Raw genomic sequence first — 21517 nt, forward strand, 5'->3', positions numbered from 1 at the left:
GGATGACATGAACAAAATATAAGACAAAATTGAAAAAAGGACAGAAGAAACTGTAATGGGGCACTTAGCTGAAAGCAGCTTGGTAACCAGCACAGCATAAGTGCGTTCTGACTGACATTCAATAATGGCTTTCGGACTGCCGGCAAAGAAGTTCTGAGTATGGGTCCGTAGTCACCTTTATGCCTACACCTTATGGGGGAGCATATGTGTGACATAAGGAGCCTATAAGATCTAACAGCTTTGATATACTGGCTGGATGTTAGGCTATCCTTGGCAGGAGATCTCTTATGTAAAGAAAACTGCAACAGTGATATTGAAGGACATCATGTGGCAGGAATATCAATGTAACATTAAGTAAAAGAAAGTATCAGAAAGGAAATAAAAAAAAAAACATTGATTATTCATGTTACACATTTCAGACAGTACAGATGTTTAAGGTGTTCCAGAAATGAAGTTATCAATAAATCTTTGTGAAAACTGATAAATCAATGAGTGAGGTCACTGAAAAACCAATCAGTAAAAACAAAATGAAAACTCCAGCAAAGCTAGAACTTCCACTGAGTGACCTCCCAAACCTCTTGTATCAGAGGCACATGGGATATATGCAAATGATCCTTATGAACATCAAGTGTTTCAGCTAATTGGCGATTTTGAATGCCCATGACTTGTTTCATCATTTTAATGGACAATCAGTGACCCTAATGATAATGGACATCAGCTGGGTATAACAGCTCTGTGTTTCTAATGCTTAGTCCAACACTCTGCTTGTGCTGTGCTAATGAGGTCATAACAAGGATGAAATATGCATATTCACAGCTAGTGGGGTTTGGCTTTATTGGCCTGAAATTGTCTATTAAAACAACAAAACAAGTCACTGGCATTCAGAATTGCCAGTTAGCTGAAACACCTGATGTTCATAAGGGTCATTTGCATATATCCCATGTGCCTCTGATACAAGAGGTTTGAGAGGTCACTCAGTGGAAGTTCTAGCTTTGCTGGAGTTTTCATTTTGTTTTTACTGTTTGGCTTTTCAGTGACCTTCTCATTCATTGTTTTAGTTTGTTGTTTGGGATATTTTTACAGTGACCCTAATGATAATGGACATCAGCTGGGTATAACAGCTCTGTGTTTCTAATGCTTAGTCAAACACTCTGCTTGTGCTGTGCTAATGAGGTCATAACAAGGATGAAATATGCAAATTCACAGCTAGTGGGGTTTGGCTTTATTGGCCAGAAATTGTCTATTAAAACAACAAAACAAGTCATTGGCATTCAGAATTGCCAATTAGTTGAAACACCTGATGTTCATAAGGATCATTTGCATATATCCCATGTGGCTCTGATACAAGAGGTTTGGGAGGTCGGTCAGTGAAAGTTCTAGCTTTGCTGGAGTTTTCATTTTGTTTTTATTGAAAACTGATAAATGGAAAATAGAATAAGACATTTTATATGATTCATGTGTGTTGAAATATGACAAGTGAAGAGGAATCAAACTACAGTCAAGACTTCACCCCTTAAGTAATATGTAAAAGGAAAGGAGGATAAGGGATGCTGAATATCATTAAAATGGCAAGAGCTGCGGCTGAAGCTATAAGTTAGCATCAGGTTATATCTTATTAAAAATATGATTCTTTAAACCACAATGGTGGCACTGGGGAGTGCCTGGAAAACTGATGAAAACAAAAGTTAACAATAGGCACAATGAAAAGGGCATGTAAGGAAATATATTTCATGCTGCATGGTGGAACCACATTTATTAGAAAAAATAGTAGAAATTTCACTTGGTAGAATCATATATAGTCTAAAACTTGACCAAATACTTAATTTCTCCTACAAGTTAAATAAACAAATTCCCAAAACATGCAAGTGAGAAAAATACAAAGTACATGTTTTTGGAGGAGGGAGAGTGCAAGCCCCCAGCATCCCCAAATGAGGGGCACAATCCCCTCCCACGTCAAATTTATATACACCAACTATATGGTTGCACCAACCCAGAGAATAGAAAACTTTCCCCAAACAATGGAATTACTGGCAACACACATTTAGAAATCACACCAGCAATGATTTTCCACAAGAAACAGTGATCACGGTACCCTGTACTGGCACTATTTATTGACTGCAAACCTTACAAACCAACAGGAACAACACTATTTTTTTCAAACACACAAAAACTATCAGGAACAATAATACTCTTTCTGCAAACATAAAAAAACTAAACCACTTCTCAAAATGAAATCTAAAATACAGCCAACGTATCCATGCAAGCAACTAAATGCAATTCTACCAAATGATTACAAATATGATTTATTCAATTTTTCTATCAAATGTACTACAAGAATATATTTGTATATGTGTGTGTGTGTGTGTACACACACACACACACACACACACACACACACACACACACACACATGTGGCTCTATTATGGTACATCAGTTGAACCAAATGTCAACGTCTTTAACATTGACAATACAACATTAAGATCGTTCTGTGCCTGCTCTGATGATTAACCTTGGAGCAAACAAAGTACAAACATTAATTACACATGGGGCAACCCACACACACCCTAATAATTTTATATACTAACTCCAAGACTGCACAATCCCTAGGTAAAAGGGCATATGTCATCAAAACAGATGTCGACATTAACATGTTTTGTTTACCACTCCTCCCATGTGTGTGTGTGTGTGTATATATATATATATATATATATATATATGTGTGTGTGTGTGTGTGTGTGTGTGTGTATATATATATATATATATATATATTTATATATATATATATATATATATATATATATATATATATATATAAAATATGTAACTTATATGTATACTGTCAGATAGATTTATATGAGCAATACTTATAAACATTACACTTGTTATTGAGCAACTTAAATTTATTCACATTCACTATTCAAAGTAGTAAAATACCTGATACAGTAAAACACATACATATTTTCTTGGTTTGGGGAATAAACACAAAAATACTGGGTATACTAATGTTTATTCTGACTGAGAAAAAAATCAAAAGGTACTATTCAACCTTTTTATTGATACCAATACAGTTCATTGTCTAAAATGGTACAGCATTCTTTTTTACATAACATTAAGGAGCATATAACATGAAAACCTGAAACACAAACAGTTTTACAGCTTAATAAAAAGTAAACGTGGGATAAACAGAAGGCATGTCAATCTTGTTCAGAGAATGAATTAACTGTTTTTCATATTGCTTCAGCATTATGATGGACTAATGATCAAATAAATGCAATACTTCTAGGCCAAATATACTCAAGTGGTTTCATATCATTAAAGAACCCAGAAACTGTTACAGTTGTGGCTTACTATGGTTTAATATCATTTCAGACAGCAAGTCTTGAAGTTTCTTTGCATCACTTATCAAAACTGATTCAAAAACCAATATAATAATGAATAAGTCACATTTACCAGTGCAGGCAGGAAAGACTATTCCTGTGAACACCAAGTATCATAATGCACTACCTAATTTTAATACAGGCAGAATGCACTAAATCGTATTATTCCATCTGTAACAGTTTATGTAATGGTTCCAAAGATCAACCCAACTTGTAGGCAAGACCCTAAAGGCCTTAACCTAGACTAGACTATATTAATAATGGTAATGTATGCTATAAACACTTCTATTTCCTGGCAAAGGTAATAGATGAAACAGCAGCATTCTATGTTCCATCTAACATTGAATTTTAGTCTATTAAAGGCCATAAAAGTATCTGTAGTGTGGAATGCAGAAATGAAAAGACTGAATTGTCATGCATCTCTATAATGATAACATATGATTTATAGGATAAAGAAATGAGCCTACTACATATCTGCAGGAATAACAGCATTGGCAATCATCAACGCTTTACACACAGAACATGACGGAAAATGCTTTTCCATTGATGCTCTGTATATACATAGTGCTACTTAAAATGTTTCACTGCTCTTAGTGGTTTAAGGTGCACCACAGGATGTGTGTGAGCAGGTGATCTCTGCCCTCCTTCCAAACTAAAACTGACTTATGCAATGCAGATGGGTTTTAGAAGACCACAGACAGATGAAGAGTGGTGCAAACGGCATCAAACATGGACACCCGGAGTGTGTGCCCATGTTCACCTTGTGTGTGGTTCAATAACAGCACCATAACAAATTTAAACATGATAGACATAAGTAATATGAATAAAAAGTCAGTACAGCACAGATCATTGACACAAGTAAATACTGTACATAAAATTACATTAAATGACACTGAAAAAGGCAAGAGTATAACTCTTCAAGTTCCCAGAATACTTCATGTAACACACCATGTCAGATTGCACACGGGATAAAAATGGAATAAAATACATTTAAAAAAGTGCACTTTAGAACAGAGCTGTGTACAGTTCCCATAAAAATCGATAAAATGGAATGTTAAAATAACATATCATTCTGGACTGATATGAAAGGTAAATGCTAAAATGTTTACAACAACAAAGAAAATCAGAAATGCGTGCCTTTTGCTCATCATATTTTACTCTTCAGGAAGTGCAGATACAGGTTAATGGACTGTAGGATTAGTGTTTTTAGATGCATGCCCTTTACTTCACTGTACACTGGCAGTCTTTTCTGAAACAACTGGGTTACTTGAAATGTTCCAGTGAAACTTCTTTGCCATCCATTTTCATTATACAGAAATCAGACTTTTGCAAGTTACAGGCAGGGATATTAAGTGTCACTTGCAAGAGGAGTATGTGAGGGCTGTTGGAATGTGAATTTAGTACTTACAGGACTGTTGGCACAGTTTATATCCAAATGCAGCAAACTCTACGTAGTTTTTGTGAGGAGGACAGGGGCAAGACGTTCTAGTTGCTTAAGTGTTGCAACAGTGCTGAAGACCTAAAAATGGCATCTTAATTCATTAAATTAACACTTGAACTGGGAGTGAAGGTAAGTTTTATCCTAATGGCTGCAGCTGTCCTTAACCTTTCCAGGTGCAGGTCCTGTGAGGTAGACCTAAACCCCTGATTTCAAAGCATTCCCCATACATTCCTTTTTAGGAAAATTATTTTGGGTATTTTTTTTACTGGAACTAATGTGTGTGTAATTCCTGCTTTCATCACTTTTCCAGACACTCACTGGTGACCCCATGATGGTTTCAAGAATTACATTTCCTTTAGTACCAGACCCACTGGCCAGTCCAGAGTTAATGAAGCTGCAGAGAGAACCCCTGTTTCTGTGTCTGTAGGTTGGTCAACCACACACACTTAAGAATGTGAATGCTTTCTGTCTGGATGCTGTATATTATAATTGTCCATATACCCTTGGACCGACATTTACAGAAGCCTAACTCAAAAAAAGAATCATCAGGGAACTTACTTTATTAGTCCCACTAGGCTAGCAGCCTCTTTTCAGGGGAGACCTGAGGTGGTATTCTCACTACTAGGAGACATTTGGCCAGGATATCAGGGAACTTCCACTACTCTTTTTTGATAAATACCACAGGATCTTTTATATCCATCTGAGCTAGCAACAACTCCAGCAGATGGGGGCCTTAGTTTAACATCTCATCTAAAGGACAGTACGCTCACGAAGGCAGCATAAATTTGAAATAAAAGTGCCTTAAAAAGATGTCAAAATAACATTCTTCAAAACCTTCTGTAAAAATATGCACACCTTCACTTATTGTTTGGTTTACTTATTTATGTTCTAGGCTGCCTGACCACTGCACAGCCAGGATCTAGTGATCTGTCCCCTCCTCATAACTCACTTCTTCAGAAGATCTCTGATCTCAGCCTCCACTAGTTACCTTCCAAGTGAGACATTAACAGGGATGCCAAATGATTAAAAACAGACACCAGTCTTTTCCTGCTTAGGTCAGAATACTGGTGGTGTTAGAGCTTTGAGGATGGGGGCTACCTTTCCAGAAGCAAGCCTGCTGTCACTTCTTTCCCTTTGGATTTTTCCCCTTGGAAGATAAAAGACAATAAGACCATGATGTTGCACTCACTAAGGATGTGAGGCATGTACTGTCTCTAATTGTTGCAATAATGATTTTCCCAATCAGTATCAAGGGTGAGTACATCAAAGCCCACTTGACACCCCCTCCCCAAAATGAAGAGTTGCCTTTGGAAGCTCAGCCAATCCCCCAAACACAAGTCTCATTGCTAATCCTGGCCACTGGCAACACAGACAAATGCTATCCCTGCAAGAGTAGGCTGCCATACACAATCATTCATACAGAAGTATAATCTAATAAAAGTGTAAGAGCTAAGCAAAGGTAAAGCTTTGATAACATACCATCATTTAAGACATAATCAGAACTGCATCAGCCTTGTTAGAATACTATTTCCTTACAAAGTAAGGAAAGTAATCCTATTTTACATACAACAAACTCCCAACAACTGTTGGTAAATACAATATTTTTTTCAAATCTTCCGTAAAAGAACAAATTAATTTTATTACTGAAACAAATATTCACCGACAATAATGGTATAATGTAACTTCTGCAAACACCCATTGAGCTGTGCCTTAATTTCCTACAAGGAAATATTTCTGGTAAGCTAAATATTTAAATTTAATAGCAGTGTTAATTTCACAACACTGTTTTTACTTTATGATGTCTGGAAGACAGGAGTAGAAGTAAATACCAGTTTACTTCTGATTGTTACAGCTGAGTTTCATTAATACTTACATAAGAGGAGCTAATCACAAGAATAATCCAGTATAAAGCTATCTTATTCTGAAATTATTTTTCTAAGGACAACTGGAGGTACAGCAAATCCTCCATTATGATTTAAACAATAAACCCTTACCTTCAAGGCTTCAGTACTGTAAATATTTAATGGTTCTGTTCAACAAGATCTGTTACAGCCACACTTGCTCTGCACTGTAACTTTTCACTCCAACAACATTGAATATTATGGTGAAGATTTTAGACTGAAAATCTTGCATTTGTGCTGCCAAATCAGCAGTATAGTGGTCTGTACTGAGGAATACTCAGAAAGTCTGCTCAAAGTTTTCTGCTCATACATGATCTGAAGAGACGGAGGGGGAAGGTTACAAACCCAAAGTACTTTCTGCCCAAAGAATAATACAAAATAAAGTATTAGCAGCAGCAGAAGCATCAAGAAGAATAAAACCACTAACGGACACAGCCCAAAAATAGCAAATTCACAACATTCAGGTTTAGGACGTGGTATCACAGAAGTTGTGGAATGTCACATGTTATCTTAACCAAGAATCCAGACCACCTGACCTGGTAGTCTTGACAGCTATTTAACTACAAGAAGCACAGTGAAATGCTGCTATGGGACACTCGGTCATCAGGCTGCCAGAGAAGGACAAGCAGACAACAGTATGGAAGAGCAGACACTATAACAGCAAGACTGATGCACTTTTGTCAGAAATAGTATGTGAACGACTTCAGGATCAGAAAACAAAATGGGAAACTGTAAGAGGGGAAGCAGTAAATACACGTTTTCAGTGTTTTTTTTTTTCTTTCCCTGTTTAGAAGTCATTGTTGAAAGGAATGAAAGTTAACATGGAAGAGGTGGCTAATAGTTTGAAAACCTGTAAAGGTTCATGAGGATGAACATTTATAGGTTTGATTAATGTTAAAGAAACTCTTTGTTACAGTATGCATTACCTTCTCATTGAATGAGACTACAAAGGAACGATTCATAGGTATTAAGACATGAAAAGTAAGAAAAATGCAGGCAGTATGACAAATGGAGTTTAAACTTTCTGGCATGCAGCTACCGTATGTACCCTTTTGATGTCTAGTGCTTCATCTCCAGACTGTGGGTAGGTAGTGGAGAAAGGAAGCAGTGCAACGTAGTGGGCATCAGGCTTCTGGTCCAGCATGCCATGACGGAGACTCACAGAAATACCGCTTTAAAGGTGATGAAGCACTTGGCAATCTATCACTTTTTGTTACCTTCCAAAAGTTGTCATTTCCTGTACAAATCGGAACCTCCTGACTGTGCTTCTGGTGCCAGTCATGTTAGCAGCAGTTTCAGCTCTAGTCTTCTTAATCAGGCGAACACAAACACATGTTATGTGACAACATGCTCTTCCACACTGATTGAGGTCCATTACTGTACCAACACTGCAAGTACAAATAAAACCACAGTACCAACATGGCTGTTTTAACCCTAAAACCTTCTTTTGTCCAATTTATGGTTGACATCTGACACTCTGTGAAAGTGACTAAAATATTTTCTCTGTCTTTTCAAATGCACATATTAGGGGTGTCAGTGATAAAAATGGTCTTCAGAAGTACCTCTATAAATGTATAAATTTGGATATGAACCCCTCCCATATAACATTAGCAATTAAAACACAGCTTCAATTTATGATTAAAATTCTGTCCTTATAGGCCTGAACAGAACTGTAAACAAAACATGAATTGTTCATGACAGAGGACAACAGTAAGTTAAAAGTGACTTTAACACTCACTCATGGATTCTGTTTCATTCCATATGCTAGTTTTCCTAAAACACTACTTATGCAGCAGCCATGTTCTCATGTTCCATTTAAAAGTAAAATAATTTTATTTCATATAAAAGACAGAAGTTTACTGTGAGTGATAACCCCCCCCCCCCCCAGCCTAGGTAAGGGCTATTAAAATAAGGTACTTTCAAAGGTCAGTTTTGACTAGTCAAACAGCAAGTAGCAAGCTTGATCAACTGTCATACATACAAGTCAGTTAAACATAGGGCTAATGTCAATTACCCTGTAACACACATATGGGTGTGTGTTCCATCTTGCATGAAATAACTCCTGCTAGTATACTCTCTTTTCTATATCTCTTTCTGTAACACCACCCTATGTGCAGACAGAACAGCAAAACATCCAATATTTTCAAAAATCAAAAAAAAAAAAAAAACTTTTGTGGACAAAATTCAAAAGGTTAATCCATGACTGGCTAATGCTGATGACAAGGCAAGCTACATCATATACGTTCAAGAAAAACACACTTAATTTGCCAGCAAATTCTACTTAACATAAAAACTAAATCTCTAAAAAATGTTGAACCAGTCAACAAAAGTGTTTAATTTAAAGAGAACAGGTCAAATAAAAGAAAGCTACACCTCAATAGAAAGATTTACTAGTTTTTCTTCAGCGTTTACTGAATGGCTACTTTCAAATGAAATAATTTCCAAGGTATAAGGTAATGTACTGATGACCTTTTCAGGAGCCAAGAGGTTCATTTTTTTTTTCTGTAACAACGTGGGTTAGAGGTAAAGGACAAAGCTGCTCATGCTCATGTGTCAGTGTTTACTGACTAATGCAGCATGTCAATTTAAAAAGATGCCACATAATTAAATCTGCTCAACTATACCAGAGCTTTTATGTGTTAACCAGTTGAGCTTTCAGGGACGTAAATAGCTACAAATGGTGCTTACCTGATGAACAAACAGTTTTAGGCTGCCAACATTTTGGTATGAAATAGTATGTACAGGCAACTACACAGAGACATTGATGTATATGAATGCTGAATATGTCTTTATCAGAACCTCTGCCGACAAGCTAAATAATATTTATTTGCCCGTACAAGGTTTTTCTATACGCCTGGCCATGTTAATCCCTTACACAACTGCACAAACAAAATGTACTTCTCATACAGTATTCAAAGGAAGACCATAAGCGGCAACCTTAACTTGAGACACTAAATTCTGTTACATTTACTTTCCTGCTGTTACATCTTTGAATTAGTGGCAGTGTTTAAATAATTTCTAACCATCTTCAGAAAGAAAGCATTTATCTCAACAGATGAAAGTGTTTCAAAGCAAGAAACATCTATAAAATGATCAGCAGGAGCTGACCTCCCAAACTGACATTCATTTCCAGACTCTACTGCTACTGCTGTTTCTCTCCACTGAAATGCTTTTTTTCTTTTTTCTTATTTTTTTTTTTAAATAAAGGGATTCACTTGAATGTAAACCTTCAGAATTAAGGTCATGCATCAAAATCATAAAGTGGTTTAAGGCAGCAAAATGTCAGAAATATTACAAAAACTAAACAAAAAAGAAACTTCCTATGATGCTTTTGTACTCTAATGTGTCTGTGGATTTCTTCTGAAAATCCTGAGTGCACATTACACTGAGTAAGGCCATTTTAGCCGTCACATCAGTTTAAAGTCTTAGGCTACTTTTCCACTTTCAGTCAAGTTTGATGCTAGCTGTTATTAGCTTCAGGCATGGCAGATGAGCTCAATTAATGAACGTCTACGGTCATCTATCAAGGTGCATCTGATCTGCACAGTGTACTAAAGGTCAGTGAATATTTGTTTGATCACACAAGATTACAATTTAACTGACCATTTCCCCCCTGTAATAAATACCCACTTGAACACACACTAGAACATCTATTCAAAATACTGTCTTTAAAAAATATGAAAGCCTAAACTCTTCAGTTTAATGTCAAAGTATGGTCCTTTTCCATCCTTTTCATCTTTGTAGTGTAGTTCAACATACTGAGATGATACGAAGATTACGAGTGTCAGTTACACAACAGAATTCTTGGCTGATTATGTCTCATCTGGAAACCAGGCAGGGAATACACATATCTTTTATCTTTTAACAGCATAAACAGAGATGTAGTAAGTGCTAAATGCCAAGGATGGCTGCAGCAACCCCAATAAGGTTTGCCATATTCCAAGGCTATCATAATACTGGCATAGGCAGAATAACACAATATATTTACAATACATATATAAACCACCACTTAAGGTGGAATGCAAACGAATTCTCATAACAGCAGCTATGTCCTTTTCTGTGCACATGGTTACAAAGAGGCAGCAGTCGCTCACTTTGCCAAAGAAGCTGACATCTTGCATTTAACAAAGAATGTGCAATAATCAAAAGTTTTTCACTTGTTAGTCTGACAAAATGTGTACAAAGGAGACCGGAAATACTCCTTTTCTCTCTGGCTGTCCCTCAATGTGACCGATCTGAAACAGAGACAAGAGAAGGGATTAAGTATTGTTATCTCTGCTTTGCGCACATAGCCCTATCTATAAAGTACTTTTTTTTTTTTGTTTCTTTATGTAATGCAGCTCAAGCAGAGATTCTCAGGACATATGAATTTTTTTAAATGCATTATTAATATGCAAGCAAACTAAGCACAGTATTTGCCTAAAAATCCAAACTACAATTAGTTTATCACAAATATCCTGACTTCATAATTAACATGCATTACAAACATGCAAGTGTTACAGCTGTAAACAATAACTGAAACAAATGGATTCAGCAATGGCAGTTCTTATGACAAAGAGTTGTAAATTTAAAAAAAGTACAGACAAGAGTACTGATAGCATTTTCATTTCCCATGCAAAAGAACAGGAATATCGCAAGTAAAGAAGCAGTGAGGCAAGAAGGCAATACAAAAGGAACAGGAAAAACAGGGAAATAAGACAAAAAGGAAGGTAATGAAATGAAAAGAAAAGCCCACGGCAGCTAAGGAAAATATGGACATGCTGTGGAAAGAAGCAGGACAATACAGATGAAAATGTAAAATGGGAAGACTGGCAGCAGAAGACAGTTAAAGACCATGGTGTCAAGGCACAGCTTAGTACTGTCAAAACCCTAAACAGGAAGTATGCCAAGCAAGGCAAACAGTATCAGAATAAATGACCCACTGGCTAAAGAAATGTGAGGCTGAGATATAATAATCTTCAGGTACAGGATATTTAGGATAGCAAGGGTAAATGGGGGGTGGAGATAGTTCCATAACATAACATGGATGTATTGGAGGAAAAGGTAGAAAAATGGTAAAAATTAAAAATGAAGGGAAAAGCCTGTTAAAAAGAGTGTGATCCCCTCATCAGCTTCCTATTATTAAAGTTGGCAGTGTCAAAAGTACAGAGTACACTGATACTCTTCACAGACCATATAATGAAACTGTAATGATTAATACATTGGCTAAGGAAAGAATTAAGGATTGGCCATGTTAAAAGAGAGCGGTTACAATGAGCAACCTCATTCTGGAAGAAGCAGACTGCAATATTCCATCATCTAGGGTAAATAGACAAAACAGGCTGTATCAGCTATAATCTGACCTACAATGGTTTGAGCAGAAAGCCAGAATCAAGAAAAGGAGACTTATTTATTTAGATCTCTGAAAAGGGCAAAAAGCATCTAGACGTTAGGTCTCCACTGGCAAACGATCATGCAAATGATGTGGTATAAAAGGCTAAGGGACCTGGCTATGTCCACAAAGATCACAGATAGGGACTATGAGTGAAACACTGACTATGAGAAGGCAAAGAATTTACAAGGCAAATGTCTAAATACAGCAATATTTGGTGGCAGACAAGCAGTTATTTTGCTCCCCATGACACTACCAAAAATGTTGTTCCATTGGTTCTTCTCCATCTCTGTAGCTATCCAGCAGTGAATGACAGCACTGTCCCCTTCACCAGGATCACCCGTCACTCTTCTAAATGGCTGGCAAACAGTTCATTTCCAGTTGAGCAGTGGATCACAGGTTTCTAATATGATGGTATCAAACAGCAGCCCACAGATATTTTGAATACTTAATTGTTATTCCTATCTGGTGGGAGGCAGGCATGCAATATTTTCAATGTTCCAGCATCACAAACCCATGCGTGCACTGCTACTATAATTGCCTATGTCCATTTATTCTTCTGAGCCCTGCCTACTATCCTCCAAGCCCCCAGCACTGTACATGCATGCAAAAGCTCCTCCCCACTCCCCAAAGAGGCAAGATGGCCTTTGACCAGTCAAGCTTATCGTCTAGCAACAGCTGATCTTCTAATGTGCAAGGTATTGACCAAGCTTGTCTTTATTGCCCTGCAGATGGAAGATCTACATATGTGATAGCACACTAGCACCCACTGAAGATTTTAATTAAAAAGGGACGTAAGGTGTGCTGGTGGCAGCTGCCTCAGGTGAAACACATTTTAACAGAATGACACCCAGGTACACTTGCATCTTCCAACATGTAAAAGGTAAAATCTTGATTAAAAAAAAAAAAAAAGATATCTAAAACATATTGTAGGAGCCACTATGTATTTAAGATGAATGACTCCCTTAAGCCTATTCCACAACAACTTACAACTTTCCCTGAGGTGTTACAACCAGGAAAAACAGATGATTAAACATTAAAGAGCAGAGTCCCATGCATGAGGGACTGAGGGTGGAAACATTTCGGTTATTATTCAAAGAACAATCCAGCATCTTGTTTTTGTTAAATCACTGCACATACAACTCTGCTTCACTATGCTCTAGTACAGCATTTCTGAAATGGCAACCTAGCTTCACAGGGAACAAGGTCTGTTTTATGGGAAGGCCCAATCTAGAATTAAAATATTGTGTACTTACAAAGTTAACTACTCAGTATTAATCTTGTATGAAATCCAGCTAACTGCTGATACATATAGTTGGGGAATACATATATCTACTGCAAATCATTATTATTATAAGAACAATTTAGTAAGGCAAGTCTTGATTATTTTAAACATGTTTAAGGGATAAGTGTAAAGTAAACTGTTAAATGGAACTCAAGCAACCAGAAAAAAATTGAAGAAATACAGTACAGTATGAACAATTCAGTTTTTCATGTGTTGCACTTTCGGTTTCCCCCCCCCGCAGAAACATACTTTACATTTTTAGAGTTTAGAGTTTTAAAAAGGAAGATACAAATAAATTCCCTCTCTCCCCAACCTGAGAACAAGTCAAACCAACAGACTTAATTGCTAAAATGTCAACACTCGCTCCATAATCAGTCAGTTTGCATCAGGTTGCATATTCTCTCTCCGATCTCTCACACATACAGTCTCTTCAGCTTTCATACATGTGTTCACTCACTCTTTCTCTCTCTGTTCTCTCACTCACACTCTTCAGCTTTCATACATCTCGCCGATCTCACACACTTTCTTCTTCTGCTTTCATACATGCATTCACTCACTCTTTCTCTCTCATATCTCTCACACACACTCTCTTCAGCTTTCATACATCTCTTCAATCTCTCACACACAGTCGCTTCTGCTTTCATACATGCATTCACTCTCTATTTCTCTATGCAGTTCATTCCATTCTAATCTACTCAGTGTGCCACTGAAAACTATTCCACACTTTCTAGCGGAAATATAAGTTTAAAATATTATTACAACAGCCAGGCTTTTAATTACTTTATTTAGTACTTCAATATTAAAATCAAATCAATACAGTTTTTACGGTATGGTATAGTATAGTATAAGGAACAGTATTTGTCACATCTATTTTTAATAGTAACTCTCAAGCAACCAGAACCTACACTTATCAAGCATCTACCAATCCCCATGGGTGCCGGGTAAACTGCAAGTTTACTGTAATCTGTTTTTTTTTTTGCAGATTAGCTTATGCCTTTTATGTAAAGGGAGGCTCAAAGTAAGTTTATGATAATGTAAGGGAAGATTAAGTGCTTTTTTGGGGTCTGAGGGACCATCAAAGTGTAGGACTTTACAAACCTATCCATGACAACAACATGACCAGAAAGTGTGAAACAGACCCTGCAGTTTCTTGCAGAGGTGCTTTACACACAAAGGCGCTTCCTTAACTCTACAGAACTGACCAGTGTCTAGGAATGAAGACTAGGAGAAGTCACAATACTGTGTGTTTTACAGGACTTTTAAATCATGCCCATGTGAATTCTCATTATAAGAGGCAAGAGAGTGAATGAAAATCTGGATGCACTTTTATGACATCTGAATTTCCCACTGGATCACACGCATCCAATTCCATGGTAGAATAACTTTTTTTGTTTTATTTTCCTTCTAAAAAGAACATTTACAACTTATCAGTTCTAAAGGTACATGCAATGAAAGTCTTTTGCACAGTAAAACATTTTCTTCTCCTAACAGTAGCATACCATGTTCAAAAACATGTCTTAAAGGAAAAATGTCTTGAGCACGCCATAAGAAACAACTGTTCAGAGATGCAGCAAGGCTTAATTTCATGTCCTCTCTTAGAATAAATTAACTTTATTTTTATTCTGAATTTGTTAACCGGGGAACAGCACTGATCCCTTTGAACCCATTTCAGTCTCAGTCTCAAGCTGGGGATAAACACAATAGATAGATGACATTATATGCAATAAATGCCAGTAGTAAACTAATAGATAACAATTAAATGGGGAGAGTCGTATTGTAATATGTATCACTTTGATCTGTACAGAACTCTAAACAATAATTCCAGGAACAAACAGCTCTTGATTTGCTGCAAGAATCTATGACATCAAGGAACCTTTGATAAAACAACGAACAGATACTAAGGACTCAAATGTGTGGCACAAATAGGGTGCATGGGGCTGAGACACACCCTGGACAAGATAATTTAGCCTTGATCGCTACATATTGAAATCTATATATAAATTCAGACTAACTTGGAAAAGTTATCATCATCATTTATTATATTCCCTGGCTAGGCGATTCAGCTTAGAAGATGGCAAGAATAAGGGCATTTAGGCAAAAGGATATATATATATATATATATATATATATATATATATATATATATATATATATATATATATATATATATATATATATATATACATATAAAATGTATATAGATATATGGGTCTACTTTAAATAACCGAAAGACCACAACAACGAAACACAAAAAACCGAGACCAGAATCACGAAACCCCAAAACACAGAAAACCGCAAAACTGTAAACCACAGACATAACACACACAAACACACACACACACACACACACACAACTACCCCAAACTAGTAAGCACACCAACCTACACTAGTGATAGTCAGGGGGAAATCCCCCCTGCACCCCCACCACCCCTACTTTAATATTCTAACTCCAAAATCACACAAGGCAAACTCACACCCACACATTACAGTCCCTCACACACACACAAACCAAAGTCACAACACACACTTACACACAGCAATACCCCTCACAACTACACTTACACATACATACTTACCTACTGCAGAACACCAAAAGTGCTAAATCAAACTCCCATAATGTCGGGATTTTGAATTTCGCGCTTTTTGGTGTTCTGCGGTTTCGTGATTCTGGTCTCGATCTTCTGGGTTTCGGTGTTGTGGTCTTTCGGTTATTTCAAGTAGACCCAGACATATACAGACACAATTGCCTAACTCCAATCTTTAGTGACAGCAGTCTGCCTTTTAAACCTTCTTAACAGCAAGGAACATGAGAACTTCAGACCATAATTATGTCAGAGTGGCAGACAGAAAATAAGAAAATATCCTCATGCTGGATGTGGCAGGAGGAAGGATAATGAGAAATACCTCTTTAAGCAAAAGTTTGTTTTCTGTTGGGTAGAGGTGGGGATTATAGCCAGAAGATGGTACAGTTGTGTACACTTACCATAAATGTAGACGTTCAAGTGTATTCACTGTTGCAGTCAATACATTTGGGTAATCTGCTGGCAGGTTGCCCTCAGTCGGCCTGATATATATAATAAGAAACACAAAAATATACCTCCAGACAAAAGCAAATACACCAAAAAGGCTTTTAAGCATAATAAAAGAAAGAAGAGGTATAGTAAAAGAAAAACAGGGGGCTGGACGGAGGGTAACCAGGACTGCTACAGTGAATACACTTGAACATCTACATTTATGGTAAGTGTACACAACTTTATTATGTTCATCGTGTTTCACTGTTGCAGTCATTACATTTGGGTAGATTCCCAAAGCTAAGGTTGGGAGGATGGATTTATAGAGCATTAGGACTAGCTATAAGGCCCTGCAAAACAGCAGTGGCAAAGCCAGCCCTGGATTTAGAAAAAAATGGTAAGTGATAATGCTTGATGAAAGTATGAACTGAACTTCAGGTAGCAACTTCTAGAATATCCCTTGTAGGAACACCTCTGAGAAAGGCTGCTGAAGTAGATGCAGCCCTGGTGGAATAAGATCTGATCCCCTGGGGATAGGTTTTCCATGGTGCTTATAACACAAATGAATACAATGGCTTATCCATTTAGAAATGGTTTGCTTTGAAATAGCCTTCCCCTCTGCCGCTGCAGCAAATGCTACCTGCAGTTGTTCAGATTTTCTTCGAGATTTAGTCCTGTCCAAGTAGAATCTAAGTTGTCTATGTACATGAAATGAATGCAGAATCTGCTCTCCCTTGTTCTGTAGATTGGGAAAGAAAGTTGGCAAATGAATGGACTATTAAGAGCCACACTGGATACCACCTTGGGCATGAATGATGGATTGGTCCTGAGTGACACCCTGTCCGCACGAAAGATGATGAAAGTCTCCACTGCCATAAGGGCCTGTAATTCAGATATCCTTCTAGCTGAAGTGATTGCTAAAAGGAAGGCTGTTTTCCAGGAAAGAAATCTTGTCTGCAGTTGCAGCTGGCTCGAAAGGAGGTAGAGTGAGTTCCTCCAATACAAAGTTAAGGTCCCAGGCAGGGGTTGGAGCTCTCCTGGGTGGTCTCAAGTTTTTGGCCCCTCTGAGATGCTGCTTTAGAAGAGGATGAGAGAAGGGGGGGTCTGTATTGTAATGAGCTGAAATGGCTGAGGCATGCATTTTTATGGAAGAAAAAGACAGGCCCTTATGAAGCATCTCAGTTAAGTATTGCAAAATCTGAGGTAAATTGGGAACTGCTGTGCTCATCCCTTGAGATTGATTCCAGGCACAGAATATTTTCCATTTGTCAGCATAAGATGTTCTAGTACTAGTTTTTCTCACCTCCAAAATGACATCTATCACAGGTTTGCTGAGTGATGCTAAGGGTGAATTTAAGCGATTAGACAAGCTGCAAGATTCAATGTTTGGAGATAAGGGTGCAGAATTTCGTTCTCCTGCTGAGACAGTAAGGAAGGTGTCTGAGGCAGGTGTCATGCAGAAATGTGTGACACACTGTGCAGGAGTGGGTACCAGTGTTGGCGAGGCCAGTCTGGAGCAATCAAAATCATTTTTGGCTTGTCCTGTTTGACTTTTAGTAGAACTTTGGAGAGCAAAGGCAGAGGGGGAAAAGCATAGACTGATAGGTTTTTCCAGCTGAAGGAGAGAGCATCCACTTTCCAGGCTTTTTTGTGATGAGTTCTTGTGCAAAATTTGTCCAACTGGTAGTTCTGGGGTGAGGCAAAAAGATCTATGTCTGGGCTCCCCCATTTGCGTGTCAACACGTTGAAAATCCATGGTTTCAGTTTCCATTCGTGCGGGTTCATGAGATTTCTGCTTAGTTCGTCTGCCAGAACATTCTGCTTTCTTGGCAGGAATTGAGCTTGTAGTTGTACTTGGTGGCTCAAGGCCGTGTTCCACAATGCCATGGCTAGTCTGCAGAGGGGGTAGGAATGTGTACCCCCCTGCTTGTTTATGAACCACATAACCGTGGTGTTGTCCATCTATCAGTAATTGTCCTGGATGAAGGTAGTCCTTAAAGGCTGTCAGTGCATTCTGTACAGCTAGCATTTCTTTTTGATTGATATGAAGGTGCATTTGATTTGGGCTCCATTTGCCCTGAATGCACTTCCCTGCCAAATAAGCCCCCCCCCCCATGCATAGTCTGATGCATCTGTAGTTAGGGTTTGGGCGGCAGGGGGTGGTGTGAATGGCAGTCCCTTGTTTTGGTGGCAGGCCTCTGCCCAACATAGGAACTCTAGGCGCAGGTAAGGTATGATAGGAATCATTGTTTCCAGGCTGTGACAATGTTGACTCCATAAACTTTTTAAGTACCACTGAAGTTTCCTCATATGCAGTCTTGCATATGGAATTAGAGGAATGCATGAGGCCATGAACCCCAAGGCTTGCAGTATTTGCCTTGCAGATAGCAGGGTTTTTGTGGCCACTTGTTTGAAGTAAGTCACCAAATGAATTTGCTTTCCTGGCGTAAGGAAAGCCATCTGGGCAGTTGTATTCAAGCTTGCACCCAGAAATGTAATTTTTTGAGAGGGTACCATTTGAGATTTCTTTTTGTTTATGGTGTACCCTAGACAGGTTAGAAGTCTTTTTACAAACGCCAGATGTTTTAGAAGCATGGCCTGGTTTTCTGCCTGAATTAGACAATCGTCCAGGTATGGATATATTTGAATATTTCTTTGCCTGAAAAATGCAATTACTGGAGCCAGGCACTTTGTGAATACCCTGGGCGCAGTAGACAAGCCAAAAGGCAGTGCAGAGAACTGATAATGCATGCAGTCTGCTTTGAAGCATAGGAATCTTCTGCAAGATTCCCTGATTGGGATATGCAGGTAAGCCTCTTTTAAGTCGAGAGTTGCCAACCAGGCATCCTTGTCTAACACAGGAAGTAACTGGTGAAGAGTCAGCATCTTGAATTTTGGAATGTCCAGAAAGGTGTTTAGAGTAGACAGGTCCAGAATTGGACGCCATGATTTGTCTTTTCTGGGTACCAGGAAAAGTCTGGAATAGAAACCTTGTCCCTGTTCCTCTTCTGGTACTAGCTGAATAGCCCCCATGTTTAGGAGGGAAAGTACTTGTTTCTGAGCCTCTGCCCTCTGATTTGGGGGCAGGTCTGGCCACCCGTTTGGAGATGGCAGCGAGTGGAAATGAAATCTGTATCCCTGGGACACTATATTTAAAACCCATTTGTCCTGGGTTATAAGTTGTCAGTTTCTTGAATGAAGAGTCAGTTTCCCCCCCAAAGGGGTGGCTAAGAGGTAAGTGCTTGGTCATTTCAAAGGGAAGTCATTGAGACTGCTTACCATAGGATGGTGCCTTGTTGTTTCCAGATTTAAAAGTGGAAGCAACCCATTGCTTAGTTCTGAAAGTCCCTTGGGACTGAAACCTGGTTTTCTTGGAATGTCTGGGTTTGGCCATAGTGGCTCTGGAAGGAGCTGGAAAAGCCCAGTTTTTAGTAGGCCAATGCCTACTAAATCTTGGAGGTTGCACTTGTAAAAATTCTCTCACAGTTTGCATAGATTTAGCTTTATCTTCCATCTTTTTTAGAACTTCTTCAGCCTTATTGCCAAATAAGCGGTCCTGCTGTAAGGGAGCATCCAAAAATTTTACTTTAACATGATCAGGCAGAGAATGCTCCTTAAGCCAAGCATGCCTTCTAAGCACAGACCCAGTAACAGCAGCCCTACAAGAGGCCTCTAAGGAATCAAAACCACACTGCAAAGTATGTTTGCCAACTTGTTCAGCTGAATGCAATAAATCCTGCAAATCTTTATTCTCCACACAGTCAGAAATCAACATAATTTTCTGTTTAAGCACTCCCATGATATGTTGTTGATATTTTAGCATATGAAATTAACAGTTTAAAGCCCTGATTGCTAAGGTAGCAGAAGTGTAAACCTTTTTACCCCATCTATCCAGCGCCCTGGAGTCTCTATCAGAAGGGGTAGGATTTTTATCAGTAGAAGCCTTAATGCCCTTGGGCCCCTGAGAAATGGTTTCAGGGTCCGGAACAGGATGTTTGAAAAGGAATTTGTGGGACTCAGGGACCCTGTAGTAACTGTCTGGTTTGCTAGGGGCTGGAGGTAAGGAATCAGGGGCCATACTGGATTCCAAAAACACATCATCAACAATATCCAGTACAGGAGGTATAGCCAAAGGCCTATGCTGAGGATGAAGGAGGAAATCCCTAAGCCTCTTTTTGGTTTCAGAGAAATCCTGACTTTCCCAGTGGAAATGCTCCCTTAAGGTATGTAAAGTTTCCCCAAAAGAGAAATCCTCAGGTGGAGAAGCAGAGGGAACGGAATCCTCTGCATCAGAGTCCTCATAAGTAGGTATGGACAAATCCAGATCATTAGAAGAGTCAGAAGAAATAGAGTCCTGTTCAGAAGATTCACAGTCAAATTCAATCCTAGGCCTCTTGGGGGGGGGGGGGGGTTGACTACCCCTGATTAGAGTAATTAAATCTTCAGCCATTTTGATAATTTGTTTTTTAGGCATAGGGGCCTGAACATGTGGCCTGGGCGTCAGTTGTTTAGACATAGATCGAGATTTAGGCCTTAGCACTGAAGTTGGAGTCAGTTTAATATGCAGGTCTGTAGGCCTGAATACATCCTCAGAAGCCAGTGCCTGTTCAGCGGCTCTGGACCCATCCAAGGTAGAGACATCCGCGGGTTCCATATGTGAAGCATCTCGCGGCATACCGGACTCCGAATGGGTCTCAGTAGAGGCCTGTGAATCAGAAGTAGCGGGTATCAGGGGCTGCGAAAGCACCTCATTGAGTACTGGCGAACTGGCAACTGGCTTAGGAGAAGCGTCGGTGGCAGATTTGGACCTCAATGGCCTGTCTCTGTCTTTTTCTTTGAGTTTTTTTGGTATTCCAGTAGTCGGATGGCTAACCGACATCATTTCTGGATAATTAAACCGAGAACCGAAATATTATGAAGCAAAAATGTACCGACGACGGATAGTATGGTGATTAAATAAAGCACAAAACCAACAGCAAGGTACGTCATGGTTAGGGCATAGGCAAGGAATACAGTACAAGTGAAAATCCTTATGAGGTATTTGCTTCCCACAAGTAATACAATTATTAACTTTTACTGACATCGGTAAGGAGCAAGAAAAGGTTTCCCCAATGGGGTACTTAGCTTTAA

At 38.6% G+C, this 21517-nt stretch overlaps 1 protein-coding gene across 4 annotated transcripts in view; it reads right to left on the reverse strand.

Annotated features, from left to right (window-relative positions):
* Positions 1–2991: 2991 nt before the first annotated feature.
* Positions 2992–21517, reverse strand: part of ASAP1 (ArfGAP with SH3 domain, ankyrin repeat and PH domain 1) — a 2547392-nt gene continuing 2528866 nt past the window's right edge. For all 4 annotated transcript variants that reach the window (XM_044067036.1, XM_044067034.1, XM_044067035.1 and 1 more), the window contains one exon: positions 2992–10955. In XM_044067036.1, coding sequence (XP_043922971.1) covers positions 10881–10955 — 75 coding nt within the window. In that variant the 3' untranslated portion in view covers positions 2992–10880. The remainder of the gene's footprint in view (positions 10956–21517) is intronic.

Source organism: Protopterus annectens, chromosome 3.part1 (genome assembly GCF_019279795.1).
Source record: "Protopterus annectens isolate FY-2018-M chromosome 3.part1, PAN1.0, whole genome shotgun sequence".
In the NCBI taxonomy this organism is placed as follows: Eukaryota; Metazoa; Chordata; order Ceratodontiformes; family Protopteridae; genus Protopterus; species Protopterus annectens.